Here is a 16,867-nt window from a genome sequence, read left to right as displayed (position 1 = left end):
CTGATACAAATTGCTGATGCTATTAAAGCTGCTTTTTGAGAAATGTTTAGTAAGGTTTCATTTTCATAGCACACTCCTATAACTAAAAATGAAAAGTCTCTTGACCCTAAACCCAACCAGCACTCACTGCTCACATATACCTGTTTCACAGTGGTGGGAGCTGGAAACATCGCTGAACACACATTTTGGGACTTATGTCGATAAATCTATTGCCCCAGTGCGTGACTACTCAAGTTGCCACTATTTCAAATTAGGGGTGCATGTTTTACAAGAAGTTTTCATCTAAGTTTCACAAACGAACCCATAGAACCACGTTAGCTGGATGAGAACTAACGGGGTTAGTTTGGCCTGAAAGTAGCATGAGAGCCTGAATTCAGCCCTTTTGAGTTTTCTGTTTAATTTGCACGTCAATGTGTATTTTTTAGAACTGATCCCGAATATTTTGCAGAAAAAAGGCAACATACTTTTTTCGTAACAATATTGATACTTCTTTGCAGCGTGAACAAAAGCATCAACCAATCACGCTGTCTATAGAACAACAACAAGGAGGATCCGTAGATCCGTAGAACCAAAACCTGATTTCTCCCTTCAACCTTGACAAAGACGGCGTAGATCCACTCCTACTCTTCTTACCTTCCACAACAAAAGCTTTGTACATAACATATTCATGGCTGAGTATTTTGCATTTCTGTGTTGTTTATTCGTCAAGGCCATTGGAGACTCATAATCATTATTTCTACATCAAACCGAACCATCACACATAACAGGAGAACGTTAGAAATGTTATGCCTGCATCTCAACTCTCTCTGTGCAATGCAACGAGTTTATCATCGACTTCCAGGAGCTGCTCCTCTTTCCTCAGTCTTAGTTTGGATTGATTCATTTACTCATTTATTTCTCATCAAAGTATCACAACGTGATTAGGTTGTGCCTTTTCACAGTTTCTCATTCATGTGCTTGATAGACTTCGCATTTTATCATTGCTTTCATGTCCACTAAAGATTATATTGCGCAATCTAATCTCAAATGAAAATTACAATTAATTATTTTTGGCTGTTCCAACGAACACATTCTGTTACTGCAGCTCAGATGCCCAGAGGCTCCACTGAGGCTACATCTTCTTCAATCTGTTTCAGCTAGATCTAATTCTCCCTCCCCTCCAGATTGGAGCTCTTCTCTCAGCGTTCTGTGGTGGAAAGATCACCGATGAATTATCTTCGCCTGAGGTGTTAGTGCTGCCGTGTTGTGCCAATGCTTCTGCTTTCAATTTAGGAGATACATTTGCTTTTAATGGCGTGATAGTTTGATTGCTGAAGGTTAAAAACTATCCTTGGACTCTGCGGCTGCTGACATCAGCCAAATTCTGTTTGTTCTCTGGTCATCTCAGCGGAGGAGGTCTAGAAAAGGAGGGGGAATTATAAGATGATCACTTGACGCATCTTACTGTAGAAATCTGTTATAGTTTGAGGAGAGCATAAATGATTCAATAAACATATGTCAGTTGTTACAGTGGGTTTTGGCAGGTGGGGGAACTCCACACAGAAGTATTTTTAGAAGTCACTCGCACGTCTCTGTTAACAGATTCATTTCCATTGTATCACACGCATCACCACAGTTAGAGGGGTCACCAAACACATCCGCAAAGTACTGGCACACAGATGGCCTTGAGCCTTTATCAGACAATGCAAGTAAGGAAATAAACTGTCAACATACAGTTACCGGTATTTTATTGAAATATCATCACCTAAATACTCATTTTCAACATTTCCCATCAGACAAAATCATATCTTGGTGTTTCGGATTCCCTTCATGGGTTTTCAAAACCCATTGTCACAAGAGTACGTACAGACGGTTCTGTTGACTTTCACCATCTGATGCCAAACATCTAGAGATGATTCCGTGCTTGCTTTTCATTTTCTTTTGGGTAACATTTTATTTCAGCCCCTGAAGAAAGATAAAGCTCTATTTGAAGAATGAAAACTGAAATAGAATACCAACACTCAAAGGGCCATCTAGGATGAGCTGAGTCTTCTGGGCTAATACACTGAAAGGTATTTATTTTATTTATCTATTATTTCTGTACAATCACTGTTCATGCAGAAATGTTGGAGTTGCAGACCACCCTTTGCCTCTAAAATAAAAGCTTAAATGCAGACGCCCTGTTTTTTTCCAGCCTTCAGCGTGCTAAAAGTAGAAATGAATATCCATCCACTGTGGTGGGTCCCTATGTGGCACTAGAGCGTCTAGTACCAGAAGGCAGCCTAGCACTTCATCTGTTTTTAAATGCTCTTTAATAGCATGCAAAGGCCTGGCTGGTCCTGCTGCTGCCAGCAGAATTATACTTAATGACACAATGCAACACAGAGACAGGAGGGGTTCATCCAGGTGCTTCTACATACAACCAAAATGTCTCCAGATGCAAAACAGGTCAATCAGCATAAAGAACCAAGTGCGTGCCTGACTCCTCTAATAGCCCGCTCATTTCATAGGTTTTAAAGGCTTACGCTCTGTGCCATCACAGGTTTCGACTGTGGCACATTCTGGCAGGAGACTTGTGCAGATATTAAAATTCCTCAGCAATGAAAGGAAATGTTCCACATGCAGAGGATACAAAGCGTTGCATGCCAGCCTCCATTTACAACTAAATAGATGCACATAAATATAGTTTGAGTGTTCCAAGCTTTTGGTTGCCACTTTGGGGTATAGCAGGCTGCTGTCTTTTTGCTATTTTTATTGAACACTGGCGACTTTTTAAAAAAGCCTATTCTCACCCAATGAAGGTGCAAATGTTTCAAAACAGGTATTAGTTCTTTAACGTTTCGAAACGTTTCATAGATCAGCTCAACACTGAACTTGAAACGAAATGTTACTCAAGCAGGAGGTAATAGTGCATTTGTTGATTACTATTTTCAGCTGCTGAAATGGCCCCAGGATGATGAGCATAATTGGAATTTATGATAGTTTAACGTCTTATACCGTGAGCATTAATGTGCTGCTACAGCCTCCATGCATTTAGTCTCAGGCTTCCCACCAGCCTTTTCCCATTTAAGCCACAAAAGCACTAGTGAGGTCCAGCACTGATGTTGGGTGATCAGGTGATCAGGTCTTTCATAAAACACACTGAAAAGAAGACTTGAAACTAGAGATTGAGACCATAAACTCATGTTTACAATGTTTACTGAGGTAATAAATCAAGAGAGAAGTAGAGTCATTTTCTCATAGACTTCGAAACAACCAGAGGAGTCGCCCCCTGATGGACATTAGAGAGAATGCAGCTTTAAGGTACTTCCTCATTGGCTTCACTTTTCATTACTGAAGGTTGCCGTCTGGGTATGAGTCATATAGAAATTGTATTTCTCCACGTAACAATTGCAATACCTTAATTTGGAGTGTAACCAAAATCAACCTAAAACAACATGATGATAGGGAACTTGAATAGCTGCCTGTGCAAGTCGCTGCCCAGTCAGTTATTCATGGGCGTCTTTCTTTAGCAAGATTTTGTTTTTTTGTCCAAACCATTCTTTCTTTATTTCTCTCATGGCATTAACACCAGTCATCATTTGTTTGGGTCTCCCACTACTGATACTGCCAAATCGGTTTCTGTCTGCTGGACTTGATTTCACAATATAATCCTTTTTTTCTTACTCTTTAAAGGACAGTTAAATTAATGATGCGCCACAAAGCGGAACCGACAGCTGCACTTAGACATTTCGGAGGCTCAACTCTGCTCATGATCAAATATCATGATTCTAATCCTGATCAGGTGACATAAACCAGGTTGAAACGTTTGTGCAGTGAAGACAGTTGAAGGTTAATCCAATTTGGAACCAAATGGAAAATAGAGAGAGGTTTAGGAGTTCACTGCTCTGGAACTTAGAGATCTAGAACCCAAACCATGAGAAACACTCATGTGGACAAGGGGGTTATATACCTTTGGCCAGATGTATACTGGAATGTGTTCAGCACACTTGGAACTACATGAAACTCATTTTGTCGAGTGGGTATAGTTCATAAATGTGCCCACCAAAGTGGAGGTGGGAGCTGAGAACTTCCATCAACACATCTACGGCTGTATGTCCATCACCCACCGTGACCTGCGAGGCTCTTCCTGCGTAGCCCACCAGGATGAACCCCCAGCGCCTCCCTGCCACCTCCTCATCCGTCTCTCATCTCTGTTTCGCTCAGTCGCTGCCTCTGTCTCTGAGTCACAATGCAGTCCCATCCTACACTGTGTGGGGAGATGAGGGCTTCTGATGTATGAGAATGTTCTAAAGCGTGGGAAGGGTAAACCGCATTGCTCAGAGATCTGTGTGTGTGTGTGTGTGTGTGTGTGTGCGCGAGTGGATGCGAGGCTTACAGGTTAGCGATCCCTGGACGCCTCTGAATATATTTCACGTACCGTAGCATGCCGTATGGGTTTTAAATGGAGCAGTTAACTGTGTTTACCAAAGTAACTTGGAGAAACACTGAAAAGAAAAAAACAATGACGCATTCATCAACTGTGGAGTGAATGAAAAAAAGCTGGAGAGAGTTAAGGACACACCAGAGCACAGCGGGGGCGATTTTCAGTCTTAATAGCCGTGTGGGGCGAGGATGAGGGGGTGGGAATCCACTCAAGTCCATGGAGGAAATAGAAACGGAGGTTCTAGCAGTTCCCATAGGAACACTGATGGCCAGTGCATCAGGGTTACTGGGAGCGAACAACATCAAGCTGCAGACAAAGTACTTCCCCGCAGCTCTCGGTTCTTAAACTGCTGCGGAAGTCTACATAGACTCAAAAAACGTTGCTGCTGGCTGACAGAGACTCCCAAAATAATCGCTCTTGCAGGTGGCGGCCGCACGCCAAATTGGAGTCGGAGCACGGAGGCTTTATCAGCAGTCGTCTCCTCCAGAGATGGATGTTGTTGAGAGAAAAACCAGTAAGACGCCTTATTTCTGTGAGCTGTCAGTCAGACTGGAGAAAAAGAAAGAAAAGCATCTGATCCCCATGGCGAGGGACCTTTTGAGCCTTTTCCTTATCGCTCCCTCTGAAATGGGGCATTCATCTTCGGAATTGAAATGTCTGGTTGGCTGACCTGTACCTGAAACCAAAGAGCGGACCCATGATATGTATTTATAGACAATGGGGTTTTGGGCAGAGCTGTGGGAGGTGAGAGGTGTAATGGTTTGTGTCTCCTCGGCTGATCGGGCTGAAGAGGTGACACAGATTTACGCTGATTCAACAATCTTTCGAGTGTGTGAGATTAGTGGTTTATATTTTACACCACAAGAATTTGACTGATCAATGGGTTTTAATAAAGCTCCTTCCTTACGTACACTAACTAACATGTTGTATTTGAGTCAGTGTCTGAGTCATATTTCTGTAAAAACTGACCAAACAGCAATCGGACTCGGCCGGACCTTAAACACTTTCAACACCTCTCAACTTTGAATCGAATGGCCTCATATAGGGATGTCACGTTACCTGGAATTTAGTAAATACCAATACAAATACCTGATGATTCACGTTTTATTCATTAATTCCTGATGAACCGCCTCAAGTTTCTCGCCAAAACCTAAATTCTACATTATTACATTTGAACCCAACACAACACTTTATGATTTACCTTCACCCAATTCTCATTTTTCAATAAATAGACCTTAAAAGCGACATCAAATAAATGAATGCAACCTCCTTACATTAGCTGTTAGCGCCGTTATTTTATCAACACTTATTTGTTGTCTACAATATAGCATTATCAGGGACGTTTTATATCTACGTCACGTTTCCATTATTTTGGCATCGACTTTGTACCAAAGCATCGCTTCCTGTGACCATCGTTTCCTGCGACCATCGCGTCCTGCGACCATCGCTTCCTGCGACCATCGCGTCCTGCGACCATCGCTTCCTGCGACCATCGCGTCCTGCGACCATCGCTTCCTGCGACCATCGCTTCCTGCGACCATCGCGTCCTGCGACCATCGCTTCCTGCGACCATCGCTTCCTGCGACCATCGCTTCCTGCGACCATCGCTTCCTGCGACCATCGCGTCCTGCGACCATCGCTTCCTGCGACCATCGCGTCCTGCGACCATCGCTTCCTGCGACCATCTCGTCCTGCGACCATCGCGTCCTGCGACCATCGCGTCCTGCGACCATCGCTTCCTGCGACCATCGCGTCCTGCGACCATCGCTTCCTGCGACCATCTCTTCCTGCGACCATCGCGTCCTGCGACCATCGCGTCCTGCGACCATCGCGTCCTGCGACCATCGCTTCCTGCGACCATCGCGTCCTGCGACCATCGCGTCCTGCGACCATCGCTTCCTGCGACCATCGCTTCCCGCGACCATCGCGTCCCGCGACCATCGCTTCTTGTGACCATTGCTTCCTGAATACATTTTAGCTATCCGAGGAAAACATCAGTAGCCTCAGCATCCGTCACTGATGCAGCTTGTATAACTGAGTACACGCTCCTGATATTTAGTCTTTGCTTTCCAAGTCATCACGGTGCCATTACTCCTTCTCTGTACCAGGTGCCAAATAATTTAATAAAACCATTGTGTCTCCAAAAGCCATTCGTTCTACAGCTTGATGAAGCCAACACTGTTGGATGTTCCATGTCTGAGAAGGGCTTATATGTGTTGATATTCAGTTATTGTTCCTCCCTGAGTTCAGCTCGTCACTTTGTTTTGATATTAATTGAATATGTCTGACCAGGGAAGTGTTTCCTGTGTGGTGGGAGGACACTGTGTAAAACCTACAGTACAAGCTGCCTCTTCCTGCCTGAAGGAACTGTTAACTCACTTTCAATGGAAGGATTCAGTGTCCCATGATGCTCTAGCTGCTGCTTCACCAGCTCTTTCTCACTGATGAGAATACAATACTGGAGGAAACGGGATAAGAACTTGCCATATTTCTATGTTTTGTCATCTTTGATTTGAACAAAGGACACAGCATTTTAATGAAGGTCTTATATTCATAAATCTGGCCATTGTTGTTATTGGTAATAATAACATTGTGCTCAGCTAAAATAAGCCAAACAGGGCAGGGGACACCGTAACATGATTATATTCTTGCTTTTCAACACGCTTAAGCATAGATCAATTTTCACCATTATTATTTTATTATTACAATTATTATCTATTATTAATATTATGTACACTGTTACATTTCTTATTTACGTAACAAAACCCAGTTTCCCTGCATTTTCGTCTGAAGGGACGTGACGAGAACAGATGATTTGGTACCAAGTGAATGGCAACATGTTGATGCTTATTGTTCTATGGCACCGCAGTAGGTACCAGGATCAGGGCTGGCGACCAATGGCGTCTCGTTGTCCTGGGGACGATTGAAAATGTCCCAGATAAAGTTGTGAAAGAAAATAAGTCATCGGAATGAGGAATTAGTAAAACATGAAGTCTGAAAACGGTCATAAAGTATGTTGAAGTGCATGGGATTCTTGTTTACCATGATATCGACAACGGTATCGAGGATTGTGGAGTTTCACATCCTTTTTGCCTCTGCAAAGAGCAACTATCCATATTTCAGCATTGTTCATGATAGGTTTGATCTCCAGATGAAGTGGTTTAGTTTCTTTCCCATTCCTCTGCAATTATTTCGGTAACAGCAATTTATTAATATCCAAAATATGAAAGCTTCGATAAAGCAATATATGTACCGGTTTAGAAAAAAAGAAACCGAGGTTACATCCAGAAGCAGAATGGTGGCGTGATGTGTTGGTGACTGCTTGCTGAATGTCACCAATGGCCCGGCGGGGCAGCTGATTGGGTGCTGGGTGCTCTGTGGCGGGTTCACCCTCAGGTTAAGCTCCCCGCTCCACAGGAAGAGACTGATCCAGGCCGTTCCCTCTTTTTGTATTTATCTATCTATTGATTTATTTACCTGGAATACAGAGAAGAAACTGCACGGAGCACATTGGACACAGTTGGCATGCAATAAAAATACAATTAGTATTTTATGATTTATATTAATAACAGGTATAATCATTAAACAGGTGTGTGTGTGTGTGTCTTTTAATACATACATGTGTAATGTGCATTTCTCAGTCAGTCAGTGGTCTCAATCATTTTCCCGAGAAATCACATTTTATCTTTCACTGCTGGAAACATAATAAAATGAATATTCTCTATTGAATGAGGACACTACATTGTGATTGATGTAGAATTCTAACACTCGGTTCACTCTGGAATAGGCCGACTGTTTTTTTCCCTCTTTTCATTTCCCCCTCCTCTTATCTGTCCGAACACTTCTTCCCTCTTTCTGTCCCTGTCTCCCTTCATCTCCCCCCCCCCCACTTTCCTTTCAGCGCCTGTTATCTGCACCATGCAGTTGACTGCTTCTGTCCTCTGGGTGTCAGCACTCACCTTATCCTTCATTCAGCCATACAGCTTTGTGCGGACTAATCACCCCATTTCTGCCTGCATTTCATGTTTTCATGATTATTTTCTTCAGTGCTCTTGTCTCCGTCTTTATTTTATTTCCCTCACCCTCCTCTGCTCCCTTCCCAGCTGCCTGCGCGTTTCCACAATGGTTGTCAACTCCAACATCATATTTCACCCATCCTTTCTTCCCATCACAGCTCTCTCTCTCACACACACACACACACACACAAACATATTATATATAGGGTTACTGCAGATGTGTTGATTGAGGTGTGTGTATGTGTTGTGGTGACATGAATGTTTTACACAGTGATATTGTGGATACCTGCCTTCCTTTTGGGGACAAAATGTGAGTCCTCATAACATAAGTCATTACGTTTTAGGGTAATAATTTGATTTCTAAGGTTTAAAGTTAGATTTAGGGTAAGGGTTGGGATTAGGCTGGTAGCAGTTCTGGTTAGGGTTAGAGTAAGTCTCCAGGAAATGAATGTCCTCTAAAGTTATGGAAACACAACTGTGTGTGCTCGATTCAGTGTGTGTGTGTGTGTGTGTGTGTCTGTGTGTGTGTAAGAGGGGTTAGTGGCAGCTATTGATGATTTCAAAGCTGCAGAAACTGGAGCTGTAACAGGAGATACCCATCCACTCTGCCCAGCGCTCCAAGGGAAGGTGACTTTCAGGAAGTTCATTACACACACACACACACACACACATACAATATGTAATATACATGCATGCACTCAGTGAACTGCAAAGCCATGCAACGCACACACAGAGTAATTGAAGGGGAAATGTGTGTGTGTGTGTGCCTGCGTGCTTTGGAGAAGCTGAAGGTCAAGGTAAAGCAGCTATTTTGGCAGGTGAAGCGGGACAGATGAGTTTAGGGCAGTGGCGGACCGTGCATTTTATAGCTGGGTCTTCTGTGCTGTCCCACTACACTTGAGCCAGCTCCTAATAAGGTCATTATGATGCCACAGCTATGGTTATTTGTTTCTAGGGGTGTAACAATACACATATTCGTATTAAACCGTTCGGTACGAGGATTACAAACCAAACAATACGTTTGAATAATACTAGTGCATTTGGAAAATGCAGAAGCTTAAATTGTGGGAAATATAATGTTTTCGGTGGACTGTGCTCACGTAACAGACAACGGGCTGTGTGACCTTTTGAACCCGGAACAATAACAAAAAACAGCTGAGGCCCCGCACTTCAGGGAGGTTAAGCTAAACTAGCTTAGCGGGGAAACAACTGCGGCACACAATCTACGAACTCTCCCCACAGTGTTTATCTGTTCCCTACTGATTCAGACAGGGCGAAAGCAATCGCCACACAATCCCCATTTTTCCAGACCATCATGCTTGATTTGTAAAAAGAAAAACAACAGCCCGAACGGATTCTATTGTCCGGATAATAACCCCGCGCATGACGGGATGCTTAGTAATTAATTAACGGACAATGCATATAGTACAAATCAACGTAATTAACATAATGACAAGAACAAACTCACAAGAACCAGTCACATATATTTACATGACAACAAAGCAACAAATCAATCCAGCAACGCTGCAGCGCTAGAGCACGAGCCATTCATAGTATTCATAAAAACGACACAATAGACAAATGAACACAGTAGTAGCGCTACTGCAGATGTACAAAAACAAAAGCAGTCCACTTACCAAAGCTGCATTCACTTAAAGACAAAGTCCATCCTCCTTTCTTTGTTAACAAAGTCAGTAACTGTCAAATCCATTTCTCCTCCTTCAGCCATTGAGTGTTAAAAACACAAAGCTAGGAAAAAAAAACAATTACATACATATGTTTCAACCTGAACTCTTACTAAATACTAACACCTGCTAGCTAGCTTTCTGTTTGACAAAAGTCACGCTGGCCCACTGACCAATCACGGCGCACGTTAATGCAGACGTGCTTAGCAGGCTACCTGAGTACCACTGGCACGTCAAAGAATGTGCCCAACATGTCAAACTAAAGATCTGATTGGTTGAAGACTGACAATCTACAATATCGTCCCCATTTACTTAAACTGCAAAGGCTCTCCAGCGGGCATCAGGCCTCTCTCCTTACATAGAGAAATAGGGGCTAAATCTGATTGGAAGCTCTCCTTAAAACAAGTTGTGCTGGAAGCAGAGCAACAGAGGAAGACAGGAGCTGTGCAATGAGAAAATAAGCTAATGGGAAAAAATTATAATACATGTAGTGTATTTGTGAAAAATGATTAAATTATAAAATAGCTATAACTTTGTGATTCTGTTTAGGCCTGCAGAGAAGGTTTAGCTGGCCCTGACGGCCCACCACTGGTTTAATTAAGGATTATGGAGGTAACTGTGGGTGAGTTATTGAGAACATAATGTATTGCCCTTGCAGAGATCCCCCCCTCCCTCCTTGCTGAGTCTGATTAATGGACAGGAAAGAAAAAGAAAGTTCATAGTCCTGTCATTTTGTCTTTTTATTTTTTTTCCAACGGAAGTATGAATCTTATCTGTAAATGGACCCCGCCCCTCTTTTCCTCTCGCCTTACAAAAGCCTTAATTCGACAGAAGGAGTGTCTGTCCTTCGCTCCAAACTGCAGTTAATCTCCATCTATATCCAGAAAGCATATTTGTTCAATATAAACCCAGAATGATCCCGGAGAGAAGCTGAAGGTTATACGGCAGCATCAGGCTCACTTTAGCCCCAGAAACAATGGAACTGGAGTACAAACAAGATGCACTTGGTTCACAATGGAATGACTGCTCTACTGTGGTTGAATGGGAAAGCAAATTGGAGGCTAATGGGGGTGATTCTATTGGTAATAGCTGTGTACAACATTTACTCCACACTACCACAAGTATTGAACTTATTGAGAGAAAACAAGTAGTGAGGGTCAAGAACCACAAGACACAGAAGAATTTAAATGTGTTTAAGGAGGGCCACTCAAAAGTTCATCAAAGGTCCATATCTGAATCATACATAGGGTTAGAGTTCTGGAACAATGTGGGCTCATTGCAAAGACATGAATAAAGGTCAATAACTTGTCCATGAACTATAGATTCAGCAGTCCATCATACAACTTAAGGTTAAGACGGGTATTTTTCTACACATTTTCTTATCGTCAACAAAGAACACTTAAAAGACTCAAATCAACAATGCTTCATCATACTTCCTGACTTCTTCTGGTGACTGGACTGGCATGAATGTGAACGAAGGCACCTCTCTGTAGTCTTGCAGTCTAAAATGCGAGTCACCTTCTTTAGACATGATTACACTCGAAAATATGTCCCTCCATAACGTAATAAATCACACATTGAACCGCACTTTGGTCCAGATCTTAAGTTTTTTACAATTCACCATATGGAAGTGTTCCACAGAACAGTCAATCACCAAGCACCAGTGAGTTAGCTGTCCCTAGAGCCTCAGTAGTATTAAATGTGTAACGTTTGTCCTGGAGGAAGCGTTGGAGGTCATTCAAATCTGAATGGTTTATCCCACGGGGGGCATGAATTTGCTCAAGAAATTTTATGGCAATCTGTCTATTATTGACAATGAGACATCAAGATCAAGGTTACTTTTAATGTCCTCCATAAGGAAAGATGATCTTGGTTTCGAGAAATTGCTGCATGAAACAACAAAAATGTCCATAAAAACACACTTTATAAAAATTCAATAAAAACACAAACAAATCAAACTCAACAAAAACCTACCCACTGTACCTAAAACATATACATTTCAAATTACTCAGCTTAAAATCTGTTAAAACCAGTTTCCAAATGTAACTGATAGGATAATTCTGTTTGTGCTTACAAAGTGGGACCCTGAACCAGAATTATTTGAATTAGAACAGTAAGATAAACTAATGTTCTGAAATTGGTTCCATGGAAACCTGGACATTTTATTTTTTATTTTATTTTTTGTATTTCCTCATCGGGGGAATAATTATATTACTAAATCAGTGTTTATCGATCTAGTAGTTGTGGTATTGGATGGACCGACCAACAGATTTAACCAGTGTGGTCACAGACTGGTGACAAACAAATCCCATTTCACAGCCATAAGCAAACACTTGGGCCACGGTCTGCTAACAACAGAGAGATATTGACTGTGATCACTGGTGCCTGCTAATTTCATTTCTCTACAGAAATTAAATAATTCACGGACTGGAACTTTCTGTCCAAAAATAATCTTTCAATCCATAAAGTTTGACTCATCACACTGGCATGGTGCGATTACACACAGCTGTAGAGGAATGGCGAATGTGTGTGAGTGCTTGCATATCTGACTTTTGACTGAATCAAGTGCCCTCCCTCATCCCGCGCCCTCAACCCCAAATTAAAATGACTTGCGAGTAATCAAAAATGCATGTGTCTGGATGTCGGCCAACTTCATGTTCTATTCATGCAGATTAATACATATTTGTCGTTGTCCGTGGGGGTTGAAAGGCATCTGTATTTTCTATTAAATAGTCATGAGTGTGCGGGACAAAGAGAAAAAGAGCCTTTCAGAGCGGCTCGCTACCTGCTCCTCCTCATACTAGCACACAACTTAATGGAGCGCAGTAAATCAGAATGGCCAAACAGGGAATTTTACAAAGGCAATGTCATTGTCCAAACCTCTGTTTTAAAGGACCCTGTTACGGCCTATATAGTGTGCCTATGGGGTACACTGGAAGTAACATAAAAGGTGATGGAAAACCTTGGCAAAAGTTAAACACAGACCAAGAGGATAAGGCAGCGGCAATTAGACACATTTATTAACAGTATAGATGAACAGGAACAAGCCAACTAAATAAGGAAGCGTAGCCGTCAGGGTCTCTAAGGCCAACATAATAACAGAAAATGACTCTACTTCTCTCTTGATTTATTACATCAGTAAACATTGTAAACATGAGTTTATGTCTCAATCTCTAGTTTCAAGTCTTCTTCAGTACAGCATGATGTTCATTTAGTAAATGATGCTCCATTTAGAGTAAAATAGACCATAAAGCAGGGGATGCTTTAGGGCGGGGCTACTGTGATTGACGGGTCGCTACCACAGCGTTGTCCCATCTGGGAGTTGTCCGTGTTTTCGTCTTCGAACTTTAACTCTTTCAGTGTGTTTTCAGTTCATGAAATATGAATAACTTTTAGTGACCTAAACATTTTTCATTCAGCGGTCTGTCGTACTCAGCTCCACCCTCTCGTGTCACTTCTGGTTAAGATGATTCCAGGGAAAAAAAAGACAAACTATATTTCTGATCACACACATGCGTTTCTTTCACCTGACGATGACATTATAAACCTCTTTGACCCAGTGAGACACGCTCTGATCAGCAATAACGCACTGCTTTGTAAATGACCATCTCACATTTGTGTTTGTCTCTAGGAGGCTGGAGTGTGTGGGGTCAGTGGGCACAGTGCAGCAGCGAGTGTGGAGGCGGGATTCAAACCCGGACCCGGACGTGTCAGTCGCCTCCGGAGGAGTCGTACCTGTGTGAGGGTGTGTTGGAGGAGGGCCGGCCCTGCTACTCACAGCCCTGCACCGCCGGTGAGCTCCTCGTTCTCTGTGTGTGGGCTTGTATTCACGTTCACTTTACATGTTTTTCATCCACTTGTGTATCCATCCTCTATAAGTCAGTGTTTTGACTTAAGGAGTGCATGTTGGAAAGGGGACTTTGATCGATGACAAATAATGATGAAAAGGACACAGGAAATTAACATCTGTGCACTATTATGTGGAAGTTATTTACCAAGAAGCTGCATTGTTCTCCCACTCAAAGCTTTCTTCATTTGTACATAACTAGCAGTATGTCTCTGTCTGACAAATAACTCAAACAGTAGATTGTCATTACTGCGGATGTGTTTGTGTTTTTTGTCAGTCATGCCATCAAAGGGCACGATTAACATAAAATAAAACATTAATATACAACAACTGAACACATACAACGAGCATTGCACACATTCACAGCACACTAATACCGACGGCACTACAAAAGTCCCAAGTTTGGCTGATGCTGTTCTGGGTGACCGAGCACGTCGCGGTTGTGTCCCAAACATGAGCCATTCATGAAGGACCTCTGGTTGCTAACCCCCCCCCCCCCCCCCCACCCTCCTACCCCCGGCCTTGCCTCACCCCTTTTAGGCAACGGTCGCCATCCCTCCCGCAGCCAATCGCTTCGCTCGGTGGACAGCCGCAAGCGTGACGACGTAGACAAGCCCCGAGGTGGACAGCAGAGCCCTCAGACAGGTAAGACAACGGGACGCAGAGGGATCCCATGCATCAGTCACTGTGGCAGCTTGGGTGACCACCACTACACACACGATGACAACAGCAAACAAGACAGTTGCACTCATTTCTTTTCATGCACACATCTATCAAAATCTCCCAAAGTAGTGCCTCGTCCACAATGGACAAATTCCAACATGGACCCTGACTGAACATAGTGACGTTGTATTTTTTACGTGAGGTCATAACAGGCCACTGTGCCCTGTCTGCAAAACACTAAGACAAACGGAGTCCTCCCTCTCTGTTAAAGTGATACTCCACCCAAAATCGTGAGTAGCAAGCAGTCAATCCTCTGTAGGCTGAAAGACGTAGTTCAACACATTGGGACGTATGCTTATTTGCTACTTTATCTCTCCAACAGTTCGACAGCTTTATGTCTCTGCGCTTAAGAAGGAGCTACAATTCGGGGCCGGTTGTACAAAACACCTTGAGTTAAGATTTTTCTTAAAGTTTGAGTCAAGGTTTTACTTAGCATAAAATAATTTGCTCAAAACATTCTGAAGGCTTCTTCTTCCGGTTTTCTTCCAATATTCAATTAAGAGTTCAAGGTTTTGTCCTTATTTTGGTTTTTACACTTAACGAATCCCTTAGAATTAGTTAAACCGCTGCAAAAGGACCCGTGCAAGTGGACATCCGCCGATAACTATACGGGTATCATACAGCTCGGAATTGAAAACAACAACTCAGTAAATTTACATCTATGTATTTATTTGTTACATTTAGTTTAACAAAGTTAGAAAAGCAAACCTGATGTTACCTGACACATAGCGAGGCTAATTGTGTCTCAGCCCCAGTTTCGTACTTAACGCACAGACTAGACAGCGGTATCAATCCTATCTATTAACGCAAATCTGCATATTACCCAACATGTTGAACGGTTACCTTATAAGGTGTCTGTATGAGGTAACTTCTTCCCAGAGACAAGAGGCTGTGATCAGCATGATCTGTGTCAGTATTTAGCCATATTTAAGATAATATGCAAATGTGTGGACTAGATTGCGAGAATCGCTATTATGGATATTTTGACATTTGTCCACCACAAGAACTTATCGAATCCATTGTGACTGATATGTATCGAAGCTGACCACACCCAGTGCTCTTTGGAGAGAAGTCAAGTACCTTGCAAGCCTACAGGATGTGTAGCTTTGATACAAAGAGAACGTTTTTGTGTGAAGCCTCACTTTAATTTGCGAATCGATTCCCCACCTCCTGTTTAGTTCTCTTTTCCCTGCTTACCCCGGCTTTGACTGCTCAATTTTCCCTTATTATGGGTCAAGTGATCCATCAAATCGGCAGTCATGGCCATTGAAGAGATGACTGACATATCCTAAGCCAGTGGCATTCACTTCTCCTGGAAGTGAATGCAAAGGATATGACATCAGAGCCCCACTCAGATGAAGGACAAGCAGAACAGAAGCTGGGGTCCGTTTCAGGGGCCGCCTTCTTTTGAAGGACGCAGTGTATGAAGTTTGACAGAACATTAGACGGGCTGAACCGGCAGCTCTGTTCCAAATGAGATGGTCTGCAGGATTAAGGCCTTCTGGCAAAATCCTGTCATTTTAAGTGAGCAGTGTACAATGGTTTGGAATACTGAGGCCCATCAAGGACCACCAGCTATGTGTGTCTCATTTATCAGCCACATTTGGAGGAACCTGTGGAATGGGACAGCGTCATCCACCCGATTGGAAATATTAGAGGAGACGGCCCCTAAAATGTGCCACGGCTAGAATCGACCCTTTATCACACCACGACCCTTCCTCTTTTGGCCACCGAGGCTGCATCCTGCATGATAATTAGTTATGGCCCTCTCCTTTTCCCTTCTCCCTGTTTTTTCTCCCTCCTACCCTCCTGTCCTTTACCCACCCCACCCTCCTCAGTAGACTCAGCTTCAGGTGAGGAGTGGTCAGCGTGGAGTGTGTGTTCTGCCACGTGTGGGGAGGGCTGGCAGAGTCGCACTCGTTTCTGTGTGTCCTCCTCCTACAGCACCCAGTGTAGTGGGCCACTGCGTGAGCAGAGACCTTGCAACAACTCTGCCGTTTGTCCAGGTAAGCCCCACCCCACCCCCCGCCCCAGCCCCCTTCCCCTCCACCCCCATTGCCAACTTCCTGCGCTCGCCCAGCCCTCTCCTGGACCCGGCCTCACCCATACACGACCCACCTGACTCCCCTCCTCAGGCACTTAGCAAACCCGTGAGCCCCCCACGTTGATTTCCACCCTCACTTTTGCCTGC

The 16,867-nt window shown here is 43.3% G+C and overlaps 1 protein-coding gene across 1 annotated transcript in view; it reads left to right on the top strand.

The window, feature by feature from the left end:
- adgrb1a (adhesion G protein-coupled receptor B1a) overlaps nucleotides 1-16,867 on the top strand; it is a gene marked incomplete at its 5' end in the record, with an annotated part of 113,651 nt that overhangs the window by 20,606 nt on the left and 76,178 nt on the right. The window contains 3 exons of the mRNA XM_079274672.1: nucleotides 13,738-13,899; nucleotides 14,494-14,598; nucleotides 16,515-16,682. Coding sequence (XP_079130798.1) covers nucleotides 13,738-13,899; nucleotides 14,494-14,598; nucleotides 16,515-16,682 — 435 coding nt within the window. The remainder of the gene's footprint in view (nucleotides 1-13,737; nucleotides 13,900-14,493; nucleotides 14,599-16,514; nucleotides 16,683-16,867) is intronic.

This window comes from Melanostigma gelatinosum, assembly GCF_949748355.1.
Source record: "Melanostigma gelatinosum genome assembly, chromosome: 9".
Lineage (NCBI taxonomy): Eukaryota > Metazoa > Chordata > Actinopteri > Perciformes > Zoarcidae > Melanostigma > Melanostigma gelatinosum.
Note: the sequence above shows the minus strand (reverse complement) of the source record. Positions and strands in the feature narration are given on the sequence as shown.